The sequence below is a fragment of the Plectropomus leopardus genome, chromosome 8 (genome assembly GCF_008729295.1).
Source record: "Plectropomus leopardus isolate mb chromosome 8, YSFRI_Pleo_2.0, whole genome shotgun sequence".
NCBI classification, from domain to species: Eukaryota; Metazoa; Chordata; class Actinopteri; order Perciformes; family Serranidae; genus Plectropomus; species Plectropomus leopardus.
The window spans coordinates 17,155,596-17,176,693 of record NC_056470.1 but is presented as its reverse complement, the minus strand read 5'-3'; the positions used below and the strand labels follow the sequence as shown (position 1 = coordinate 17,176,693).

At 40.7% G+C, this 21,098-nt stretch overlaps 2 protein-coding genes across 2 annotated transcripts; both read right to left on the bottom strand.

Moving 5' to 3' along the window:
* Window positions 1-985: 985 nt before the first annotated feature.
* On the bottom strand, window positions 986-6,894 carry LOC121946730 (glucose-6-phosphate 1-dehydrogenase-like). Its single transcript, XM_042491454.1, has 12 exons — window positions 6,726-6,894; window positions 6,026-6,063; window positions 5,796-5,904; window positions 4,992-5,209; window positions 4,757-4,915; window positions 3,943-4,068; window positions 3,053-3,146; window positions 2,768-2,954; window positions 2,393-2,628; window positions 1,462-1,538; window positions 1,267-1,359; window positions 986-1,164 (listed from the first exon to the last, which is right to left on the bottom strand). The coding sequence occupies exons 1-12, from the start codon at window positions 6,852-6,854 to the stop codon at window positions 1,074-1,076; spliced, it is 1,557 nt and encodes a 518-aa protein (XP_042347388.1). The 5' UTR covers window positions 6,855-6,894; the 3' UTR covers window positions 986-1,073.
* Window positions 6,895-7,975: 1,081 nt separating this feature from the next.
* galnt6 (UDP-N-acetyl-alpha-D-galactosamine:polypeptide N-acetylgalactosaminyltransferase 6 (GalNAc-T6)) lies at window positions 7,976-20,246 on the bottom strand. Its single transcript, XM_042491453.1, is given in 12 exon segments — window positions 7,976-8,589; window positions 9,990-10,148; window positions 10,249-10,350; window positions 10,448-10,579; window positions 10,760-10,960; window positions 11,962-12,079; window positions 12,166-12,400; window positions 13,910-14,059; window positions 17,613-17,785; window positions 18,309-18,715; window positions 18,718-18,816; window positions 20,029-20,246. Coding segments are annotated over 11 exon segments (1,863 nt in total). The 5' UTR covers window positions 18,790-18,816; window positions 20,029-20,246; the 3' UTR covers window positions 7,976-8,475.
* Between the last annotated feature and the right edge of the window lie 852 nt (window positions 20,247-21,098).

The window sequence follows — 21,098 nt, the reverse complement described above, 5'->3', positions numbered from 1 at the left end:
CTTGCTTCCCTTTTATTAACAGTCCCATGCTCTTACAAACCAGACCAACAAGCACTCCCAGTATAAATATTATTAGGAGTTCAGTGTCATCATGGTTTGGTGATGACTGTAAACACAGGCCTGCAGATAGCACAGAACAGCTGTTATTCCTAGCATTTAAATGACCCTAAGTGTAAATATCAACCCATGCTCTAGAGATGGGCAAAAATGAACAATTGTTTTTAACAACTAGGAGTTTTGGACTTTTTGGAATCCAGTTTGTGTCCCAGGTCAGCCTGTTCAACACCCCAGTGGTGATGAATCCCCCCCTACCCCACTCACTCGTGGGGTAGTGCTCATGACGCATGCAAAGGTGAGTGAATACGTAGTGATTAAATCTGACTTTAGTTGAGACCTCATTCATGCGCTCCTAGCACGGTCTTTTTCTTTTTTTCTGATTTGGTGTGTTCATGAGCTCTAAGTTGTAGTGTAGAAACAACATGGATGCTACAAAGAAGATGTGTTGTATTTCATTGCTCAGAGTGTTTAAACAAGTCAAAAACAAAGAGTTATTAATGTAAACGTATACATAATGACTGATAATGCATTGAACAGAAGTTTTGTTGGGTGAGTAGCACCTGTTGCCGAACATGGCAGAAACACCATATTTTGTAGAAAAGTATAAAACCTGGAAAGTTTTGATACATTAAGATGTATCAACCAATCTTGTGAGAAGAATCTGTCCATCCATCATAACTCAGTCCATAATATAAAGGTCAATCAAGTCTCATAAATCTTAAGGTCATAGGTGTAAGGTGCGAAGAAGTAGAGTTTAAAAAAGTGCAGGAAAAAGAGTGCATGGTGATTTATTAAAAAAGTTCAACAGGTGAACACTTAAATCAGGCTACTACAGTTATTATTCCACATTCATTTTTGAATGGTTAGAGATAAAAAACAGTTCTATTTTTTTTACATGCAGGCAAAATCACACAGCATACAGCAGTGACAGATTTTAGTAAACTTTATTGTTTGTAAACTTGCCAACAGTGGTGTGTGTGCTCATGAATGAGTGTGCATGCGTGAGACAGAAGGCATCACGTTGTGTGGGGCTGCACCCACTTGTATGTTCCCTCATAGCGAAATCCCACCCTTTTCATGAGTTCATCTGCCTCGTTTGGACCGCGACTGTCGACACAACAAAGAAAAGATAGGATGAGGATACGTTAAATCAGTGAAAAGGAAAACGTGCATCATTTCTGTCTCATTAAAACAGATGCATTATTTCACCTTCCATGTGTGTAAGGGATGGGGTGTTTCTTCTCTTCCTCTATTTGGTGCAGGAGGGGGGTGAAGATCTTCCAGGCCTCCCGCAACTCATCACTGGGACAGAAAGAAGACCAGTTTAGGTCAATTCAAAACAAAACAAATCATTTAAACAACATACCCAGACAATTAACTAAGACAGTAAGTGGTGCAACCAACCTTCGGACAAAATGCATCTGATTTCCACAGAACACATCCAGTATCAGCCTCTCGTACGCATCTGGGAGCTTCACGTTCTAAAGGAAGATGGCAGATGTTAAAAAACTGTAAACACTGATGGGAAACCTCTGCTATATTGCAGTTCTTCAAAACAACCCAGCAGCCTGTATTTGGATAAGATATGATAGAGAGGCATGGATGGATTACTGAACAGGCCAACTGGGCACAGGCCAAGGGGCCCAAAGTGTCAGGTGGCCCCCTGGCCTTTAATGTCAAATTAAAATGTACCAATCAGGAATAGAATAAAAATGACCACAAAGAGACACAAAATGACAAAAAAAAAGTCTGTGTGTCTGTGTGAGGTGGTGGGGCACCTTGCATATCTGTGCCCAGGGGCCCGTTGTCTCATAATCCACTTATGTGTAAAGAGTATTATAGTTTGTTAGACAATACTAGACAATAATATTCAACCATTATGTGGCCAAGATTTTTAACAAACTGTCTTAAGTCTATTTGGAACATTTTCTACACTTAGCTCTACACAAACTCAGGAGAGTTAGCAGTTAAAGCACGCTTCCTTCTGCACAGTGATGCAGTTGGAAGTTTTAGTTAAATAGTGTGAAAATAGTTCCTACATGAAACTGTTTACAACAAGGTCTGTGTATTATCTTCAGTAACTGGGTCATTTCTGGAAAGAGACATTGCTGCTGAGTTTTTCAACTCAACTCTTCTTTTTTTTGTGCTTTGAGCACGACAAGCAGTGTGCCATCTGGTTCCATCATATAGGAGAGAAGGCAGACATCTCTACAGCCGACATCTTCAACACTCTGCAACTCAACTCAAAGCCATCTAGACTGATAAACTGCACTACAGGTAAGAGAAAAATGTGATTGTTTTTTAATTTGAGATGAACTGTCCCTAAGTGCGGCACCTTGTATCTGCTCCTGTAGGTGAGGTCCAGCTCAGTCTCCTCTGGGCTGAAATAAACCCCGGGCCTCTTAGTCATTATCTTCAGGTAAATGGCTTCGTCTGGCTGCACCCGCACCACCAGCTCGTTCCTCTGACAGCGTCCCTCAAAGATATCTCCTGGCACGTCAGTGAACTGCAGACGCACCTCTGCCTTCTTCTCATTCAGAGCTTTACCGCAACGGAGAATGAAAGGAACGCCTGGTGGAAGTGTGGTTGATGTGATGATGGACATGAAGGATGGAAATACATGAGAGGGAAACAAATCAGAGGGGGGTCCTGTACACCGTAGACTTCAGAAGAAACAAGATAAATTCTAACAAAAAATGTTTCACCTCACCATCCCATCTTTCATTCTGGACGTAAAGCACCACAGTGGCAAATGTTGGAGTGCAGGAGCCCTTTGGTACAGTGGGGTCGTCAATGTAACCCAGCTTGGAGTCGCCCTCACCCTCAGGGTCCCCCACATACTGGCCAAGCACCACATCTGACCGAGCAACTGGGGCTATACACTTCAACACCTTCACCTACAGCACGTAAATGATTACAGGACTGCAATGATATAAATGCTCTGGAATTTTAGACAGAAATATTTCCAAATATCTCCCCCAATCATTGATATTACCTTCTCATCCCTCACGTCATCTGGGCTGGTGGAAGCAGGTTTCTCCATTGCAACTAAACACAGCATCTGGAGGAGATGGTTCTGCATGACGTCTCTGCATTGAGAAACAAGACGTACAAAAACATATTGAAAACAGACATAGCCAGTGTCCTGATGACTTTTTGTAAAGACTGAACCAAGTATTATAAAATAATAATAATAATAATAACAAGGTTACAAACTTCTTTTTTAAAAAACACAATATTAAAACAAAACAGCAATAAAATAAAAAGTCAAAACAATACAGTGATCATATATAAACACTGGGCAATACAGCTAAGTTTAAGCATACTATGGCCACAGATGGATGATTAAACCTGACAGCATAATAAATATAAATAAATACAAAGACTCCTTTAATTTGCCTATTTTAGTCAGTGATGAGATTGTGTTTTCTTGGTTTTTGGGTTTCTATTTACTGTGTTTTTCTCTTAATGTGTTCCTACTTAAGCTTTTACCAGCCAATCAGCTCCCTGCCTGTTCTCCTACCTAATCACCTTGTTCCCCTCACCTGAGCTTCTCTGCCCCTTTTCTCCACCTGCACTTATCCCCTTGTCAGACTAGTTTGTATTTAATTCCTGGTTTTAAGTTCAGCATTTGTTGGATCCTTGTTTTGGTTGTGTGATCTTAAGTTTGCTGTTTCCTAGCTCCGACTTGGAATAAAGTGATCTATTTGAGTTCCAGCTGTCCGCATAACAGAAAACCTTTCAATTAATTTATTATATATGCTATTGTTTATATGTGGTCTCTGGCCTCCTATCATTTTGAAAAAGTGGCTCCTGAGCAAAGCAAGTGTGGCAGTAACACTGTATTAAGTGTTTTCACTTTTAGCTTGATGTACTGTCCCTCACCGAATGATACCAAAGTTATCAAAGTATCCTCCGCGGCCCTGAGTGCCAAAAGGCTCCTTGAAGGTGAGGACCACACAGGCCACACTGTTCCTGTTCCAGATGGGTCCAAAGATTTGATTTCCAAACCTGGAGGTGAGAGAAGAAAACACTGCTAAAATGCAACCCTCAATACTGAAACAATAGTTCCTTCTTCCAATATGTGGTTACGTGATCTATCCACAACACTAACATTTTAAAATTATAAGATACACATTAAAAGGCTGACTCCCACAATATAATATGATTTGGCAACCCCTCATATTACATCTTGCACAGAGTGCAGTTCCTGAGTTTTAACATACACTTAAACAATGTTTTATTTTAAGTATAAGTCAGTAAATGACAGAAGGGTAAGGTGCAGGGGAACAGAAAGGGTTGAGAAGGATAAGGGAAACTAAAGGAGAATACCAAAGTGGGGAAGTGAAGCTTCTATGCTACACTTAGTTCAATTTTATGTCCTGCTTTATTTAGTTTATGCATATTTGTTTTAAATTTATTTTTCCTTTTTTTGATACTCTTCTAATCACAGTATACAATCTTATCTTCAACATCATCCATTTTATTTCTGTGAATTCATTTCAAAACTCTTTTATGTAAATTACAATGAGTCAACATAATGATATAATGCATGTAAATTAAAATGATTTAAAACAAAGTTCTTGACACCATGTACACAGGAAGGAAGAGACAATGAGTACTCTTGAAATCTTGTCTGTGACATTTAACTTTACACATGTGGTAAAGTGCTTGAAAATGTGTGTGTGGAGTTTGTTACCTGAGCACCATGAGGTTCTGGACCATCTCTTTGCCCAGGTAGTGGTCTATGCGGTAGATCTGGTCCTCTGAGAACAGGGAGGACAGGTGGACTGACAGCTCCTGTGAGCTCTGGAGGTCTCGGCCGAAGGGCTTCTCAACAATAATCCTGCACCACCCTCTATTTTACACACAAAGCTGATTAGAATAACGTCATTAAATAAGCAAACCATCGTTTTAGTATAACAGACACTGACTTGCGGCTCATGCAGTGGGCTCTGATATTTGCGCTGACATGGTGGTAGACGGTGGGTGGCAGTGCCAGGTAGAAGAGTCTATTGGCGTCAGCTCCCCCAGGCAGAGCCGACAGATGAGTGTTGAGTTGAGCGAACGAGCTGTCATCGTCGTACAAGCCGCTCAGGTAGGAGTTCTTACTGAAGAAGGCTGAGAGAGAATCAGTCTCTTCATCAGTGACCTGAGGGAAAAGTTGAAAAATGATTTCTGAGAAAACACCACAAACAATTCTGCCCAAAAACATTATGAGCCAAATGCTTGTCAAGTCAAGTTTTCAAGCTGCATGAACTTATGTTCTTAATGCTCAGTCAATTTTTGCTGAAATGGTTTGATGATGATGATGATACTAAAAGAAGGTTGTCTCTCACATCTTATTTAAAGAAAACATCAGCTTTTGTTTTGTTTAAGAGTCCCACAGACTGAGCAACTCTTTTGTTCCACAGTCTGTCAACCTACTAAATCAGAGCACAGGTCCTTAGTAGCCTCAGTGTACTTGGTTGAACACAGAATGTAACTGATTAATGATTAATTTGTTGCACTGCATCCATTTTCATAATATCTAAAGTGATATGTAGCGTTTGTAATATGGTTTGTTAGTATGGTTTGGTTCAATTTTGTTCCGCTTTTTGTGTTTATTTGTATTTATTTTAAACAGTTGACGTCCAGGAACGCAATATGAATTTTAAATCAGTTTTTTATTTTTTTTTACAATCAAGTAAAATAAAAACAAATCAAATCTAATGAAAACCTCATCTCAGATGTACTACCTTCATATGAGGCAGACATGCTGTCTTGATGTCTTCCATAGTCAGCTTGGAGCGGGCAAAACCCACAAAGTAGGTGTCATCTGGGAGCAGGCCATCTCGAAATAACCACCTAAAGAGGGGACAGTCAAAAAGCAGTGATGTTTAACACTGGCCAAGGGTCAATTCCTCATTAAACAACTTATAAGAAACTCTGAATGCAACTGGTGTTTGAACAGCAATCCTTTACTCACCATAGAGTTGGATAGATCTTCTTTTTAGCGAGATCCCCCTGTGCAAAAAACACAAACAAAAAAGAGATATGGTCATGAATTCCTACTTAAAATGACTGTGGCCGAAGAGAATCATGAGTCCAAAGGGTAGGTAAACTTTAAACACAAATGATGATGAGGTGTGGGTGGATCTGTTGACTAATGGGAGAACTTTGAACAAGCTTTTTTTGCAGGCCTCTGTCACTTCACAATAATCTAAACAGATGAATGGTTTTGACAAAATAAAGGAAAATAAACAGGGATAAATAGAAACATTTTAATTATGGAACTGCTGGGCTCAAGGCCAAGAACAGTCTGACAAAAAATGTTTTTGCTCCAAAATTATCCCCGTCTTTCAATGCATGACAAAGGAAAGAGTAGATGTGGCACATTTCAGTCAACATGCGTTAATTCCCCGGCTTTCATTCTCTGATTACCAAACTGCAAATCAAGCCAGTGAATTGTTCTCCTGTGAGGCTCTGTTGGACTCATGCCACTTTAAAATGTCATCTTTTCACTTAAATGCAGTTAGAAATTTAGACCTCATCAAACAAGACAGTTTGTAGACTTTCAGACCAAACATTTCTATAAATCTGTGTTAAAAGAAACTGTAAGTGTATGAGTTATGCTTTAAGGGGAAACAGTCATGTCATGTTGTAAAAAGTTGAGAGTTTGTACTCACAGAGGCTCCCAGGACGATGAATATGTGTGTATTGGTACGAGCGGACTGCTCCTCTCCGTAGAGCTCCCTCCTGAGCTGTCCAAACACCTCAGAGCGAGTCAAAGGCTCAGAGCTCATCTTCTGGCCCATCTGGTCTCAGCCTGCCCCTGCTGTGGCCACTGGTATTTCCCTGTGGTTACATGACACCACCAGCATGGTGAAATTTCAATTGTCATCATTGCCTTGCAGAAAAAAACTCAGTGAGTTAATGCTGCCACCTATTGATGCAAAGAAATAATGCTGTAATGTGACCACTTCCTCATTCTTTGTAATGTATGTAACCTCTGCTCTCAAGCCCCTGGATTCCAGCAGGTCAGGTGTATGGAAAAGCTTTATGCATAAAATCAAATCTGCAAATTCAGTCACAACAGGTTGGGCAACCTGAAAACAAAAAACAAAAGCTTTTTCAGTAAAACTTGTATCAAGTCTATTCAGATGAGGCTGAAAAACAAGTTGGCAGGAATGTTTCTTGCCCTTAAACCACTCCTTGGACAAATGTTGCACAATCATTAGCCTCTGACTGGGTGAGCCTATGGCTTTGTTGCAGAAAGTGTTCTTATCAGAAAATAACCTCTGACATCGAAACTTTCAAAGGATTATAAACTGAATCGTGGCAGGAAATCTGTTTGTAAATCCATTTGATTTAATATCTGTGGCAGCAGTAACCACAGACAGTTAATCATTCTATCAGGATATCACCCGGTAAATCAATACCATGCAATACTCAGCTAAATACTAACTAAATAAAATAAAAATCTAATACTAATATAAGAGAAGCACTGCACACACATAGAGGTATCATTAATCAGAACAGCTGGTGACAAGTAGGGGTGTCATGATATACCAGTCATTAACGATAACCATGATATTTAAAAATGAAATAGATAACTTGTTAATAATACATGTATAAGAAAATATTGTGTAAATAATCCAGCGCCTCTTAAATCATTTCAGTTTTTTTCCGTTCTTGCTGTTCTCTCCCCCTACAAACACCATCTGTCTTTTCACACCCATTGGGTGGAATTACTCGTTTTGTGTGTTTTTACGGTTATGGTTACAGACTCTCTCTCCACCTCCCTACAATTCTGTTTTGAGTGTAACTGATTTGTCAAAAAAAAAGAGATAAAAAGCACAATAATCAATGTTTTGTCAATCATTGTTTTTCTAGATATTTATGCCAATTGAAAAGAATTATACAACACCAATGATCATTTATCTGACACAACAAAGAAATTTTATTTAAAAAAAACCTGGACATCTCTTGCTGTCAGTTAGGACTTTTTGATATTGTCATGTTTCAACATTCACTGTCAGACAAAATAAAGTCACAAGTGATGATCTTCCAGGCTGGAGTGTAAATTAATTGAAATAAGATCATCAAAGTTCATACACGCGGCACCACAGCCAAGCTGTCACCCCCGAGCGCAGAGTCCACACTCTGGTGTCTGATAATCCTCAGCCACATTCAAATGTCTCTCTTGACTCTTCATCATAAATACAATTAAAACAAGTTAAGGCCAACCTGAGCGTCTTCAACAGATGCAACTATCGCACTTTGTCCTTCATCTTTACTGTCCACTCTGAATGGCCAAATGCCCCAAGCTCCAAAGCACAGAGTCCTTCTGGATCAGTGTTGAGTTGGCTCCTCGGAGCCGAGGCGGAGGGAGGGGATGCAGCGTGCCAGAGGTCACCTGATGGGCAGACTGGGGGGTCAGCTAAAGGTCCAGTGCTGGTAGAGATCAGCAGCGTTACAATTGTCCATCTGAAGCCGGTCTCCTCTCAGCTGTAAACATTTCCCACTACTTGGATTCCTCAGAAGATTTTCCTGGAGAGTAGCATAAGAGAAAAGCTAAATAAATACAGAAGCTTAAGTAAATAAACTGAACAATATAACACGTGATCTATGCCTTTAATCATTCTGTGCTGAATAAATGCAATATTTTGACATTATTCAGTTAATCGTCTTCTTGCAGAGTGAGATAAGAAGATCAATACCACTCTCATGTCTGCCTGGTAGATGCAGTCAGCTTATCTTAGTTTCATATAAAGACTGGAAGGTATAGTTATAGTGTATTTTATGTGATATGGATATTGCAGCGGCTTCAGAACAAGAACCAGATGCACCTTGTTTAGTGTTTGTAACAGAATGCTAATTTGCAACACTTGTCCAGACAAAGCTTTTAAAATGTTAGAATAGTGAATCAAAAAGCAAAAACATTTACAAACACATTATTTCATGGCTGGGTGCTCAGACTTTCTGAAGTCTCTGCTACATTCCCAGCAACCTCACAGTTACGACAAGATTCAAGGAACCAACAGTTCTCCCTTTTTTCCAGTTTGAATGCAAAGCTAAGCTAACCAGCAGCGAGCTAAAACCTCATATTTAGCAGACAATTATGACTGAGTTATGAGTTTTATCAATCTTGAAGTCAGTTAAGATAAACTTTTTTATCCCACAAACAGAAATTCATGTGGTCATATATGTTCTGTTAACACTGTATGTGCAATATCAAATGCACATACTTGATCAAGAGCAATGTTGACAAAAAAAATAAATATATATGTCATGTAAGTTATGCAATCTAAAGGCAGGCCTACGTTATATACAAAAACACTTTTAGACTTAGACGTAATATAAACACACATCTAACTCTCATTTAGTAGTCTAATTGCTGAAGGTACAAATCATTTGCTGTGTCTTATTCTAATTTTCTGCTGCAGGATTCAGCTGTTTGACCTGCAATTCCCTCACAGTTTCAGGTGGAGAGGAGAACAGGATCATTAAGGATCTGATCAGCCCTTTAAAGAAAGCTGGAAACAAGCATGAAGTTAAAAGCAGGAAGCTAGTGGAAAAATGTCTCGTTTATTCAGATTTCGCCCCTCAGGCCTAATTTCAAGATCAACAATCATAGTCGGCACAGAGAGTGATCTATATAGACAACGCCCTAATCACAGCTTTTATGTATCTGACTATGATTGTTGATCTTGTAGAAAGCCTGAGGCCTGAAACATCATCCTGATAAAAGAGAAATTCATATGAAGCCAGAGTGTGTGAAACTTGTTTCCTACTCTTAGGTCTACTGCCAGTGATAAGCAACACACTTCAACCTATTGGTCTGCGCTACTTTTTTAAAATTATGCAATATCAATCTTCCAATCTAACCCTCCGTAAAAAAAAGCAATAAGCAAATTTTCCTAAAACGTCTGCCCCCAAGTGCTCCTCACCTCTGTAAAGATCCACTCCTGCTGTGGACTCAAACTGGTGCCTTTCCCTTTCAGCTGGCATAGCTCGATCTTCACCTGCTCTGGATGGGGCACGGCATGAAGACACAGCTGTTTCCCTATATTGTGACGCAGCTCCTTATGAGATGAGTATTCAAAGTACTAGGAGAGACAAACATCCGGTCAGAGACTCTGCTGTCCCAGAGAACATCAAATCATCTTCAGTTCTTAATTTGACGTGTGTGAGTAACTCTTATTTTACCTGGTTGCCTCCCATGTTGTGACACTGGTACATGATCACTGGTTTGCCTCCCTGGTTATTCTCTCCAACATCCAGACAGGTTTGAGATCCAGAGTTTCTTATCTGGTGCAAACACAGGCACAAAATAACAGTAATGTCACAAGTGCTGGTGTGTTATATTGTTAATGTCCATATGCAAATGAAGGAAAGCGTGACTCACTGCTCCAAATTTTTCTGGGTCTAAGTCTGGAATGAAGGCCTCTGGGTAGATGTTGTTTAAGAACCAGGTGAAGTTCTTACAGTGGAGCTTCTCTCTCAGATTCAGACGTTCAGAGATGTCACCATACTTTTTCTGTAACCATGACAAGGATGTATTTAAAATTGATCACTTACAATTACATTATTATTTGTTGCAACAAGTGAGTATAAATTCTGGTCAAAATTGTGGTGGAAGAAGGGTGATAGATGCCACTGTCTCTGTCTTGCGTTCAACATTTTAACACTGTTGCTCCTATCAGCAGGTCACACTGACCTTACTGGCCATTTCAGCAGCGTTCTTGTTGCGGCGATAGAAGATCTTCTTGTAGTCGTCCATCCAGACCTCAGCCAGGCGCACCTGGTTGCGAGTGATGACCTCTGTGCCCTTGGGGAAGGTGTGGGGGCTCTTGTTGCGGAAGACATGGCCCACCACAGAACAAGGGATGATCTCTAGCTGACCCCCACACTGCCACACCTGTGAATAACATTTGATACAGGTAGGAAGTCAGACTATCTTGGTAATGACAGGAGGACTTATTAAATATTAGACCTCACGCAGGGAGCGACATGAGAACAAATTTTCTCTTATTTTGGTATGTAGTAAGGGTGTAAATCACAACATCACAATGATATATCGATTCTATGGACAATGATACAATATCTACTGATATCACAAAGTCTGCCACAATACGATTTCAATAAGATTTAATTCTGAGGCCTCTCGTCATGATCAGTAAATATCCTCATTGTCTTTTTCTTGGCTGCTTGCCATTGGCTGCCTGTCCTGTTATTCTTGCTTAAGGAGGAGGTGTGCTTGGACGGAAATGGTGACACAAACATGGTGAAAGAATTAAAAAATGAAGGCATATCTAGAAGATGACAATACATATCAATGTTTTCATTTTGTTTCAATACTATTGGATCGTTGATCATTGGATTGATATATCTATTCAGATCTATACATCATACACCCCCCATTACATACTGCTATTGCAGTAGATACTTTGGCCATCTGGTCCTTACACAGAGAACAGGTTTGTAGAGATCGTACAGATTTTTTAGATGAGACTGATGAATGGCTCCTCAGTCATTTCAGATTGCCAAGAGCACTGCTTTTAGATTTGTGCAAAACTCTGGAGCTTTAATTTAGGCGAAATGCACACCAATTAAATCCAGTGCCTCCTGTGGCATCTCCAATTCTTGGCCATGTGACAGAGTATTTGCACACAGCACAACACCTGTCCTTATAAAGTTCACAGGAGGCGTTACCTATGCTAATAACAAACATCAGACCAAATGCCCCCCATTAGTGGTCAAGATTCATCATTAAGCACACCTGTGTACGACCAGATTTTGATGTTTAGGTATGTTTGGGACGTGAAGTTCTCATTTTTTCACTTCACATAAAACTAAGAAAAAACATAGCAGAGGCTGCACAATGTGTGAACCTGCAGGAGTACAGATAAACGGACTGACCCTGAATGACATCTCCACATTTTCACCGCCCCAGATCTCCATCTTGTCATCGTATGTGCCAATGTGTTCAAAGTATGTCTTTAAAATTGAGAAGAGACCTCCGGCAAAAGTAGGTGTTCTGAAATTTACACAGACAGATACAAAAGCTTTAGACACTTAATTGATTCAGGATGTTCTGAGACAAACCAACATGATCCTTCTTACTTCACAGGGTAGGTTTCATCTGTGCGCAGCTTCCTTGCATCCGCAGGGATTGCCTCCCAGCCGAAGGTCAGGCTCCAGTCAAAGTTACCTCGGTTGAAAGCGTGGCCGTTGGCCACAGGCTTGTTGAAGTGAAAGTTGTTAAGATCAATGGTAGCGATCTCTGGGCTCACCACTGCAGTGGGTTCCTCAACAATGCGGGCCAACAGGGGCTCGAGCCAACCATGGAAACACTCGCCTAGACAGGAGGGAAGGACAGAGACCACTTTATATATACTTTTTTGCCTTTTTCACAAAAATATTGACTGCAACCCAGCATCTTAAAGAAAATATTAAATAACAAAATATTATGAAAATAAATAATAAAATAATAAAGAAAATAACTACATAAGACCAAGGGGTTAGGATCCGTTTCAATATTGAGGGAAACACATATGACGCTGGGGGCTTCAGGAGTTCTCTGCCAAAAAGTTTAGTGCAAACACTTAATTTCCTGCATTTTAGTTAATTTTATGCACCGATGTTTACCTTTTTTCATTTAAATTTTTTTTAATTTTGTCAAAATTAAGTCCTCTACTACCTTTACATATTTTTTGTGTAAAGGGTGGGGGGGACACATGCACATGCTCTAAACAGTGAGTGGGACATGTCCTCTAAACTCTCCCTAAAAATCTACGCCAATGCTTAACACCAATCAGTCCCAGGTGAAGAGAGTTAAGATGGGGTAAAGCATGCTTTCATGTCGGTGTTACGTTACATTTAGCAGACGCTTATATCCAAAGTCTGACTATTTGATTTATTTGTTGCATTGATGTTGCCTTGACATCGCAAAATCATAGCAAACTCTATCTCTAACTTGGCAGAACTGATTTAAACACGCAGGCAAAGAAAGACTAAGTCTAAGGTAATTCAGCATAAAGAGAGCGAAACTGGACCGAATCATTGCCAGTTATTGTTGCTGATAGAAGGGGGCTGAAGACTGGGGGAGGTGTCCTCAGGGTGCAGTACTGATCACAATAACGATTTTTGTTTCCTCAAATAAATTGATCGGATACGAAGTTTATCCTTTGTTTTTTTTTTTGTTTTGGGGCTTTTTTTGCCTTTAATTGACAGGACAGTGTGATTGTGAAAAGGAAAGAGAGAGAGGTGGAGACATGCAGCAGAGGGCAAAGGCTGAACCCGAACCCGCGGCTGCTGCGGCGAGGACACAGCCTCCATACATGGGGCGCCGCTCTATCAACTGAGCCACCAGGTGCCCTCAAGTTTATGCTTATGTCTAAAAATCAGACAGACAATCTCTAATAACACGTGCATCTTTTTTCAAGCATGTTGTTTTTAAGCACTCTCTGCTTCCAAAGTTGTGGCTGTAAAAGATCCTAATTTCATAATTTCTATATATACCGAATGTTTTAGTGTTACACTTATTAAAAGAAACACGAAAGTGAAGTTTTAAATTGTCACAAAACATGGATAAATAACAGATAGATGGAGCAATATTAGCCAACACAATTATGATCATCATTCTATCCAAACTGTGCCATAATACAGCTAAAAACTATTTTTTTTAGAGAATTACAAGAAATATGACAAACATTCTTGCAGTGGTGTAAGAGGGCACATTTTTAGTAAAAATGAAAAACAACCCATTAGCCCCTAGCCCTGGCTGTGCCACAGTGAGCTACACACAGCTGTTTAAAAAGTCCGTTGTGGCTTATGTATTGTTGTGGTTGTGTGTGTGTTTTCTCACAGTGTGCGTCCAGAAAGGTTAGCACTTCGCCCTGAGCGATGCTGGCACCCAGCAGCCTGGCAGTAATGAGGCCCTTCCTCTCCGGTTGCCTCACTACGCGAACGATCTTCAGCTGCTGCACAAAGTCCTCCAGTTGGCTCTTCAGGTGCTCTGCAGAAATAAAAACATCATCATGTCCGTCTCCTCATGTCCTCATTTAAACAATAAAAAGGTTGTCTTAACTGAGCTCCAGTGGTTGAAGCTCTCACCTTGCTGGTTGTGATTACAGATGCAACAGATTGTTAAATCATTTAATGAGATTAAAACAGCTTGAAGGAGAAGAAAAAGCTAAATGATCATCGTAGTAATACCTGTGAGACCTCTGCCAGGAGAAATGCAATGAAGTGGAAACATTGCTGATAAAACTAGGTCACACTTCCCTTCTAAAAGCATTTGCTGACCACAATGCACACCGTACATTTCAAGTTTCGATCTAAATGAATCCGCCCCCCTACATGTCTAAACTTCATGACAGAGCTGCAACACTTGTAACAAAAAAGGAAGTTCGGCTACAGTCGGAAATAAACTGAGGTCAATGGCACATTGTCTTATGACAGAGACAACTGACAAAGAGGATATTTGAGGCTCAGTCAGTGGCTCATTGAACAGTAATTAATACTACATGCTGAAGTATCTGACAGTAAATGAAGCAGTGTGCATGAGTTATTATTATCTTTCAGTTATTTTAATACCCGTTTTGCAGGGCATGTTAGGCTAGTGTCAACTGTTATGCATATAGATAAATACAAGATAAACTAATATACAGAACAATCAATAAATCAGAGGGGGGAAGGCTTATGAGGTTAAAATGTACTTCTTTTACCCACTTAAAAGTCATGACTTTTAAACAGTTTCCCATATTTTACTAAATAACCCAATGAAGTTGCTGCTGTACAATAATCCATGTTCCCACACATTATGGAAAAAAAACTGCACGATTTTCCAAAGACCCATGATAAAAAAAAATTCATGACCATTCACAACATATAACACAAACAGAGCTGTATATTACTTCACTTTAAATGTTATATTATTATAGGTGGTCCTTGGACACAGTGCAGTTGCAGCACAGTGCATGTTAAATCACACTGTCACAACATCATTTTCTTGCCCTACTTGCCTGGCGTTATTTAAACACAGATTCAAACACTATTCAAATATAGGGAGGGAAAGCTGGAACGTGGGGAGAAAATAAAGAAGTGTACATGATAGTTAATAAAACATCACACACTGATGCACAGCTAAGCAGTTCAGGGGTACGTTACTTCAAATGCAACAGAAAATAGGTTTGCTGTTGTTATGTTATGTGGAAGGTTATCCACAAAAGATTATTTTAACAATTCACTTCATAAAACACAACAAAATTCCATGACTTTTTCAAAATGTTGAAAATTTTTGCTAAGAACATGACTTTTCTATACTTGGACCTGTTCTGGGTTTTCCATGTACGTGGAAATCCTGAGTACAGTCATGGCACTTAACAGGTCAGACTGTAAAAACGTTCCTATGCAAAACACATGAAAAAGCTGCTCTCATACGTCTAAGATAGACTTCTTCTATCATCATTGTTCTGATGAGTTTGCAAACTCTCACAGAGGAGGAGGTGCTCTTAGAGAGTCTGCTGTCACACTGATGTTCACCACTGTAATTTGTATTTCACTGAAGGCCATCCTTGTGGGCATACCCACAGTAAAATACACGGGATCATTTACATTTATGGCAGGCTGTTACTGTGTGCGCAAGCTGCTAAAAATCCCAAGCTAACATCATTCTTATCAAAGCTCACGGCCGACAGCGACTGGAATGCTGCCCTAAATACTCTAAAGGTCAATTTAATTAATAAATCACTTATAACTTGAGACGTCACGATTTTTCAATTGTGCCATTCATGCTCTGTGGATGTTCCTTACCCATAATGACTCACTAGAGCTTCCAAGTCATTTTCTACTTTGCTGTTTAAAAAATGTTTCTTTACTGTCTAACATTTCTGTGAAACATACTCAGTTTACAGTGCGTGCAAGTGTTCAATTTTACCTTTACATCATTGAATAAAATATCAGTATTATATGGAGGAAAGGCTTTCCTTTCAGCATTACTGCTACCCTATACTGCTTTTCTTCACCTGTAGCATAGCACTGAAAGAAAAAACTTCCCAGCACTCACACAGTTAGCAGAACTGCTGAGCTTGCACATTAGTCCCTCACTCACTGCCTGATTAAAGCTGCAGTTGGTAATTTTCATAATGAGGAAGTTTGTGAACCTGCTGCCTTGTTAAAAACCGTCAAGCCAAAACAAAGCACCGCCCACCAGCCAGACCAACGTTCATATTTTATGGCTAAACAATATACTAAAATCTATCTCTGAAAACAGAATCTTAATTCACATTTGATTAACGCTGCCTAGTTTGACAATTTGATTGCAGTTCACAAGAAGTGAGTCAGCACCATTGCATGTGTGATGCGTCAAGTAAGCAGAGTCTGCGACTGCAAACCATTTGGCAGTGGTTCCCCTCCATTTCAGTGCGCCGGTGCACTGCTCAATACATACCAGTGAGGGCCGGAAAAGCTGTTTAAATGGAGAGTAATCTGTCATCCAGCGGCAGCAGCAACGTAATTGTCAGCTAACAAAACAAACAACAATGACTGTCTATGGGGCAAAAAGCCATCGTAGCTTTCGTGGTTGAATACATGACTGCATAGACAGTAATGTTCACAATATGATTTTATTAAGGCCTGAACAACATTCAACAGTTCGCTGTTTCATCAATCTCCTTTAATTTGTTCATGTTTGTATTGGACATGTGATCATGGTGATTTAAAGGTGGCTCTCGCTACTCAAATTTGCAGCGGGTCTATCGTATCTGCTGGCTACGTTATCTGTCAAATGGTGTGCAGACTCTGCCTATTCCACGCACTGCAGGCATTATGCCAGCAGGGAAGTGGTGCAGACACAATTATCGCAGCCGGCAGATAAGCTGGATCTGCTGCTAAATTTCAGCAGTAAGAGCGATGCAAAACCACACCACAACCACATGTCCAATACAAACACAAACAAGTCAAGAAAAATTGATGAGCGAGAACTGATGAATGTCATTCAGGCTTAAATAAAATTATAATGTGAACATCACTATCCATCCAGGCAATTACTGTCAACTAGGAAAATTATTGTTGCTTTTGCCCTGTAGGCAGCCATTTTTGTTTGTTTTGTCAACTGACAACGTAGATGCTGCCGCTGGCTGACTTTTAACACTGCCTTTGAACAGTTTTCCCAGCGCACGCCTTTATGTGTAAAGCAGTGCAGCGGTGCACTAAAATAAAGTGGACACAGTGATTAACATGAATGACAGCTGCATTAGAGACTCCTCAGCTCTAACTTGTTTTTGTTCAGCAGTGGACAATTCTTGCAAATGCCATTGGAAACAGTAGGAGAAGGAAGAGAAATGTGATTTTATCTATGTATTATCGAGATATGGTAACAGTTTAAGCAAATATGACAAAATTTACTCTCATAAATGCTGCCAACTATGGCTTTAAGAGCATAAATAATGAATAAAGCCTTAAAACCGAACTTCCCTCACTGTCATGCAGCTCCTCAAGAAACGTCTTTACATTTTCCTGTTTCCTCTTCCCCATTTGTCATTGGGGTGTGTTTACGTTTTTCTCACCTGCAACACTGGCGTCATCTACCAAGATGATCTCTTTAAGGAGGATAGCAGGAGACGTGTGCAGGACACTGTAAACTGTCCTAAGCAGGGTGGACCAGGCCTCATTGTGGAAGACAATAATAACACTGGTGTTTGGCAGAGGAGGACAGCGACGGAACTTCCTTTCCACACATCTGAGCGAGGTGCGGCATGTCAGAGTACAAAGAGAGACAAAAAGGTGTGAGGGTGAGAGACGTATCTGATGAAATGAAAGTCACAGAAGGTCCAACAGAGCCAAGTATAACACACCATTGTTTGCAGATATTCAAGGTTTGCTCACTACTGCTAAAGAAACAGCTCAAGGCCTATCGAGCCTGTGACATGCTCAGGTGTCCAGCCTGACAAATATTTACAGTAGGTGAAAGCATTTACAACTACGCAGATAATGCCTCGGGCTCAATCACCCAGGATACTGATATGTGCATGCTCCTACGCTGCCTTTTTGCTTACATTTAGATTAGCCTTTTAACTAAGTGAATTTCCAGGACAATGGAGAGCGCAGAATGAAAATGCATGTAAATTATTTACTGCCCTGAGCATGACCCCCAGCTGAGACCCAGGAGATTATCTGGCCTGCTGTGCACATGTCAGCACACTTGTTGGTAAAACAGTGATTAGTCCAAACTATCTGAGATTATTTTGAGAACATGCTCTTACTCTGGAGGCCTTGTGTCATCCCCAAGACCACGGCTGAGTGAGATACGATCACTGGCAAACTGGTTGAAACAGTGCCGTGTCATACCCTCCTCCTTCTCCTTCTCGTCCTCTGGGGACATGTGGTCTTTCTGAAATGCCTGCCCATTAGCCCCTGGGCTCCTGGGGTCCTGAGGCGGTCTCTCCAGGTGAGGTTTAAGCTCAGCCTGACTGTAGAATCCAGTGGGGCATTTGACGTCCTCGGTGGGCTGCTCCTCTGCTAGCTGTGGCTGCGGCGGTCCGATCTGGAAACCAATGTTGTTGACAGCCTCTCGTACCATCACCATCATCTTGTCCTTCTTGACCACCAGCTCTTTAAACCAGGGGTCAGAAGCAGGCGAGGAGCTGACATCCCTCTGGAGAACCACCAGACCACCATAAAGAGAGTCCCCCCAAGGAGCACCAGTTTCAGAGGGGACATACGCCGGCGTAGGAAAAGACGCATGTTTCAGAGTAAGTGTTGCTCTGAAGGCTGTTCAAACAGACAAAAACAAAAGTAAATTCTGGGTGCGAAGCTCTAAAAATGCTTAATTCAAAACAAACTCCTCTGTAACTCTTAACTGTTTTTATTCCCTAAACATTCAGTGAGTTATTCCTGAAGAGGACCAGCAAAAGCAAAATTCCCTAAACCGGTTTGTGCGTCCCTGCAAGTGCCATAGCAGCAGGTAATCTAGCCAACCTCGCTCCTCCTTGTCTCTTTAGAAAACAGTCCCACTGGGTGGGTGTAGAGAACAGGGAGGAGGAGAGTGGGAACAAACACACCACACCTCTCAATAAACACCTGAATTAACCTGCTCCGGACACAGTCCTCCAGGACCCACGTGGCAGCAGGCGGGCTGCCACACTGCTGGCACAACTTGCAACTCCCTCACCTGTTAATAAGTGACGCACGACAACGCCCTGCGAGACACCTGCTCCAGAGACACCTCACAAGTAATGATCAGCTGTCATCTGCAACAGGAAGTAGAGTTTGCTACATTGAGCATGACAGGACCATAACACCACCCCACCTTGGCACAATAGGAGCCTGTTTCCTGTTATGTGAAACAGGATATCACTGCAATGTAGGACATCTGCGTGTCCGTAGGTGATCACTGTTCAGTTAGAGACTCACTCTTACTTGTTCATGATTAATTTACTCTATTCTCAAGCCAGCCTGCTTCATAATTGATTCAAGAGGACACTCTTGTGGTGCTCCAGAAAAGGAAAACAAGTCCATTCAGTTTCTAACCAGTCGATCCAGTTGGTTGTCACCACAGGTATGACAATTGAGGAGTGGAAATAATCACTCTTAGATGTTTAATCAACATTATGTGATCATATGAATCTGGATTGAGTGCCTGAATATCACAATGTTCCCCCAGGTTTGTATTTTCAGGAGGGTTCTCGCAAGCATTTAAGGAAATATTGACATTTATATATTTGAAGAACAAGCAGACAAAAGACAGAAGTAATTCAGCGACATGACAGCAAAATGAAAGAGGAAGCGCTGTCTGTGTAACTTTCCGGCTTTCATTCAGAAAATATCAGCCCGTTTAATGAAAGTCTTTATCTCTTTTAGCGGCTCTACAAATCACACGTTTAATAAATTATAAAAACTGGCACTCAGTCTCAAAGAGGACACCGAGACGCTGTAAGAGCAGATAATATAAGGTATTCTCGCCTCTAAAACGCCGCCACTTACCTTAAATAGTCGAGCGGCTGTCGCCCACACCTGTTGATATCTTTATGTGTGAAGCCAAAGGACCACGGTGCGGTGATTCCAGTTTCCTAAAGTTGTTAGACAGGAGTTTTGAGCGAAGCAGCGGCTTACAGCAGCTCGGTGGCCTCCCGGGTTTTCCTTTGAACCGAACAGGTGCCATTTGTTGAAATGATTAGCCGGAGTGAGTCCCCTGCTGGCCGCGTGCGTCCAACACTTGAGAGTTTCCGTGAAGCGCGTGAAAGACTTTTATTGAAAACAGAGCACGAGATCCTGTTTTGAAATATCTTACAATCAGCACTAAATGCGGAAGAAGAAACTAAAATGAAAAAAAAAATTACATCACAAATAAAAGTAAAAATGTGATTATAGAAGGTAGATTTATTGGTCATTTTATTATTTATTTTATTTTTATTTTATTTTATTTTACTATATAGGCTATTGAACGATTAAATAATTCTACAGGTACCATGCAGCTACTAAACATAAAAATATACAGCCGACACGAGACACAATAATCACAGTGTAAAAAACAAACTTGTTTAGCAGTGTGCAGTACAGACGCATTAGGCTACCACGAGCCCATTATAGGGACATTAGTGCTTTTTCATCAGGGATTAGGAGGAATTTATGTCGCTTAATTAATGTTCAGCATAGAGTGCTGTGAGTGAACATTGCCATTACCTCAACAGAAATTCATTATTCATGTGCAAGCAATTAAATACTCTCTCCTGTATCACCCTCTTGAAACTGTAGACTGATTTATTCAGAAAAGGAGAAGGAGGCATCTCTCAGGTTACTGTCACAGGGAGAAATCTTGATTGCAGGCTGCTGATTGACATGAGAGCTAAATTAAAGCCCAAACAGATAAACAGGTTGAGGCTGTGTTGGGAAATAAACTGTTGGAAACGTTTTTTTGTATTGTGTGTGTGTGTGTGTGTGTGTGTGTGTGTGTGTGTGTGTGTGTGTGACTGAGAGAGAGAGAGAGAGAGAGAGAGAGAGAGAGAGAGAGAGGAATACATTTGCACTGAATTTACATATAGAAGTGTTTGTTA

Excerpts from the sequence above, each read along its gene's own strand:
- LOC121946730 (XM_042491454.1), bottom strand. The coding sequence starts at position 6,854 with ATGGGCCAGAAGATGAGCTCTGAGCCTTTGACTCGCTCTGAGGTGTTT. Across the intron at positions 4,916-4,991 it reads GCCCACTGCATGAGCCGCAA|AGGGTGGTGCAGGATTATTG; the intron begins GTCAGTGTCTGT and ends TGTGTAAAATAG. Across the intron at positions 1,539-2,392 it reads CCTACAGGAGCAGATACAAG|AACGTGAAGCTCCCAGATGC; the intron begins GTGCCGCACTTA and ends ATCTTCCTTTAG.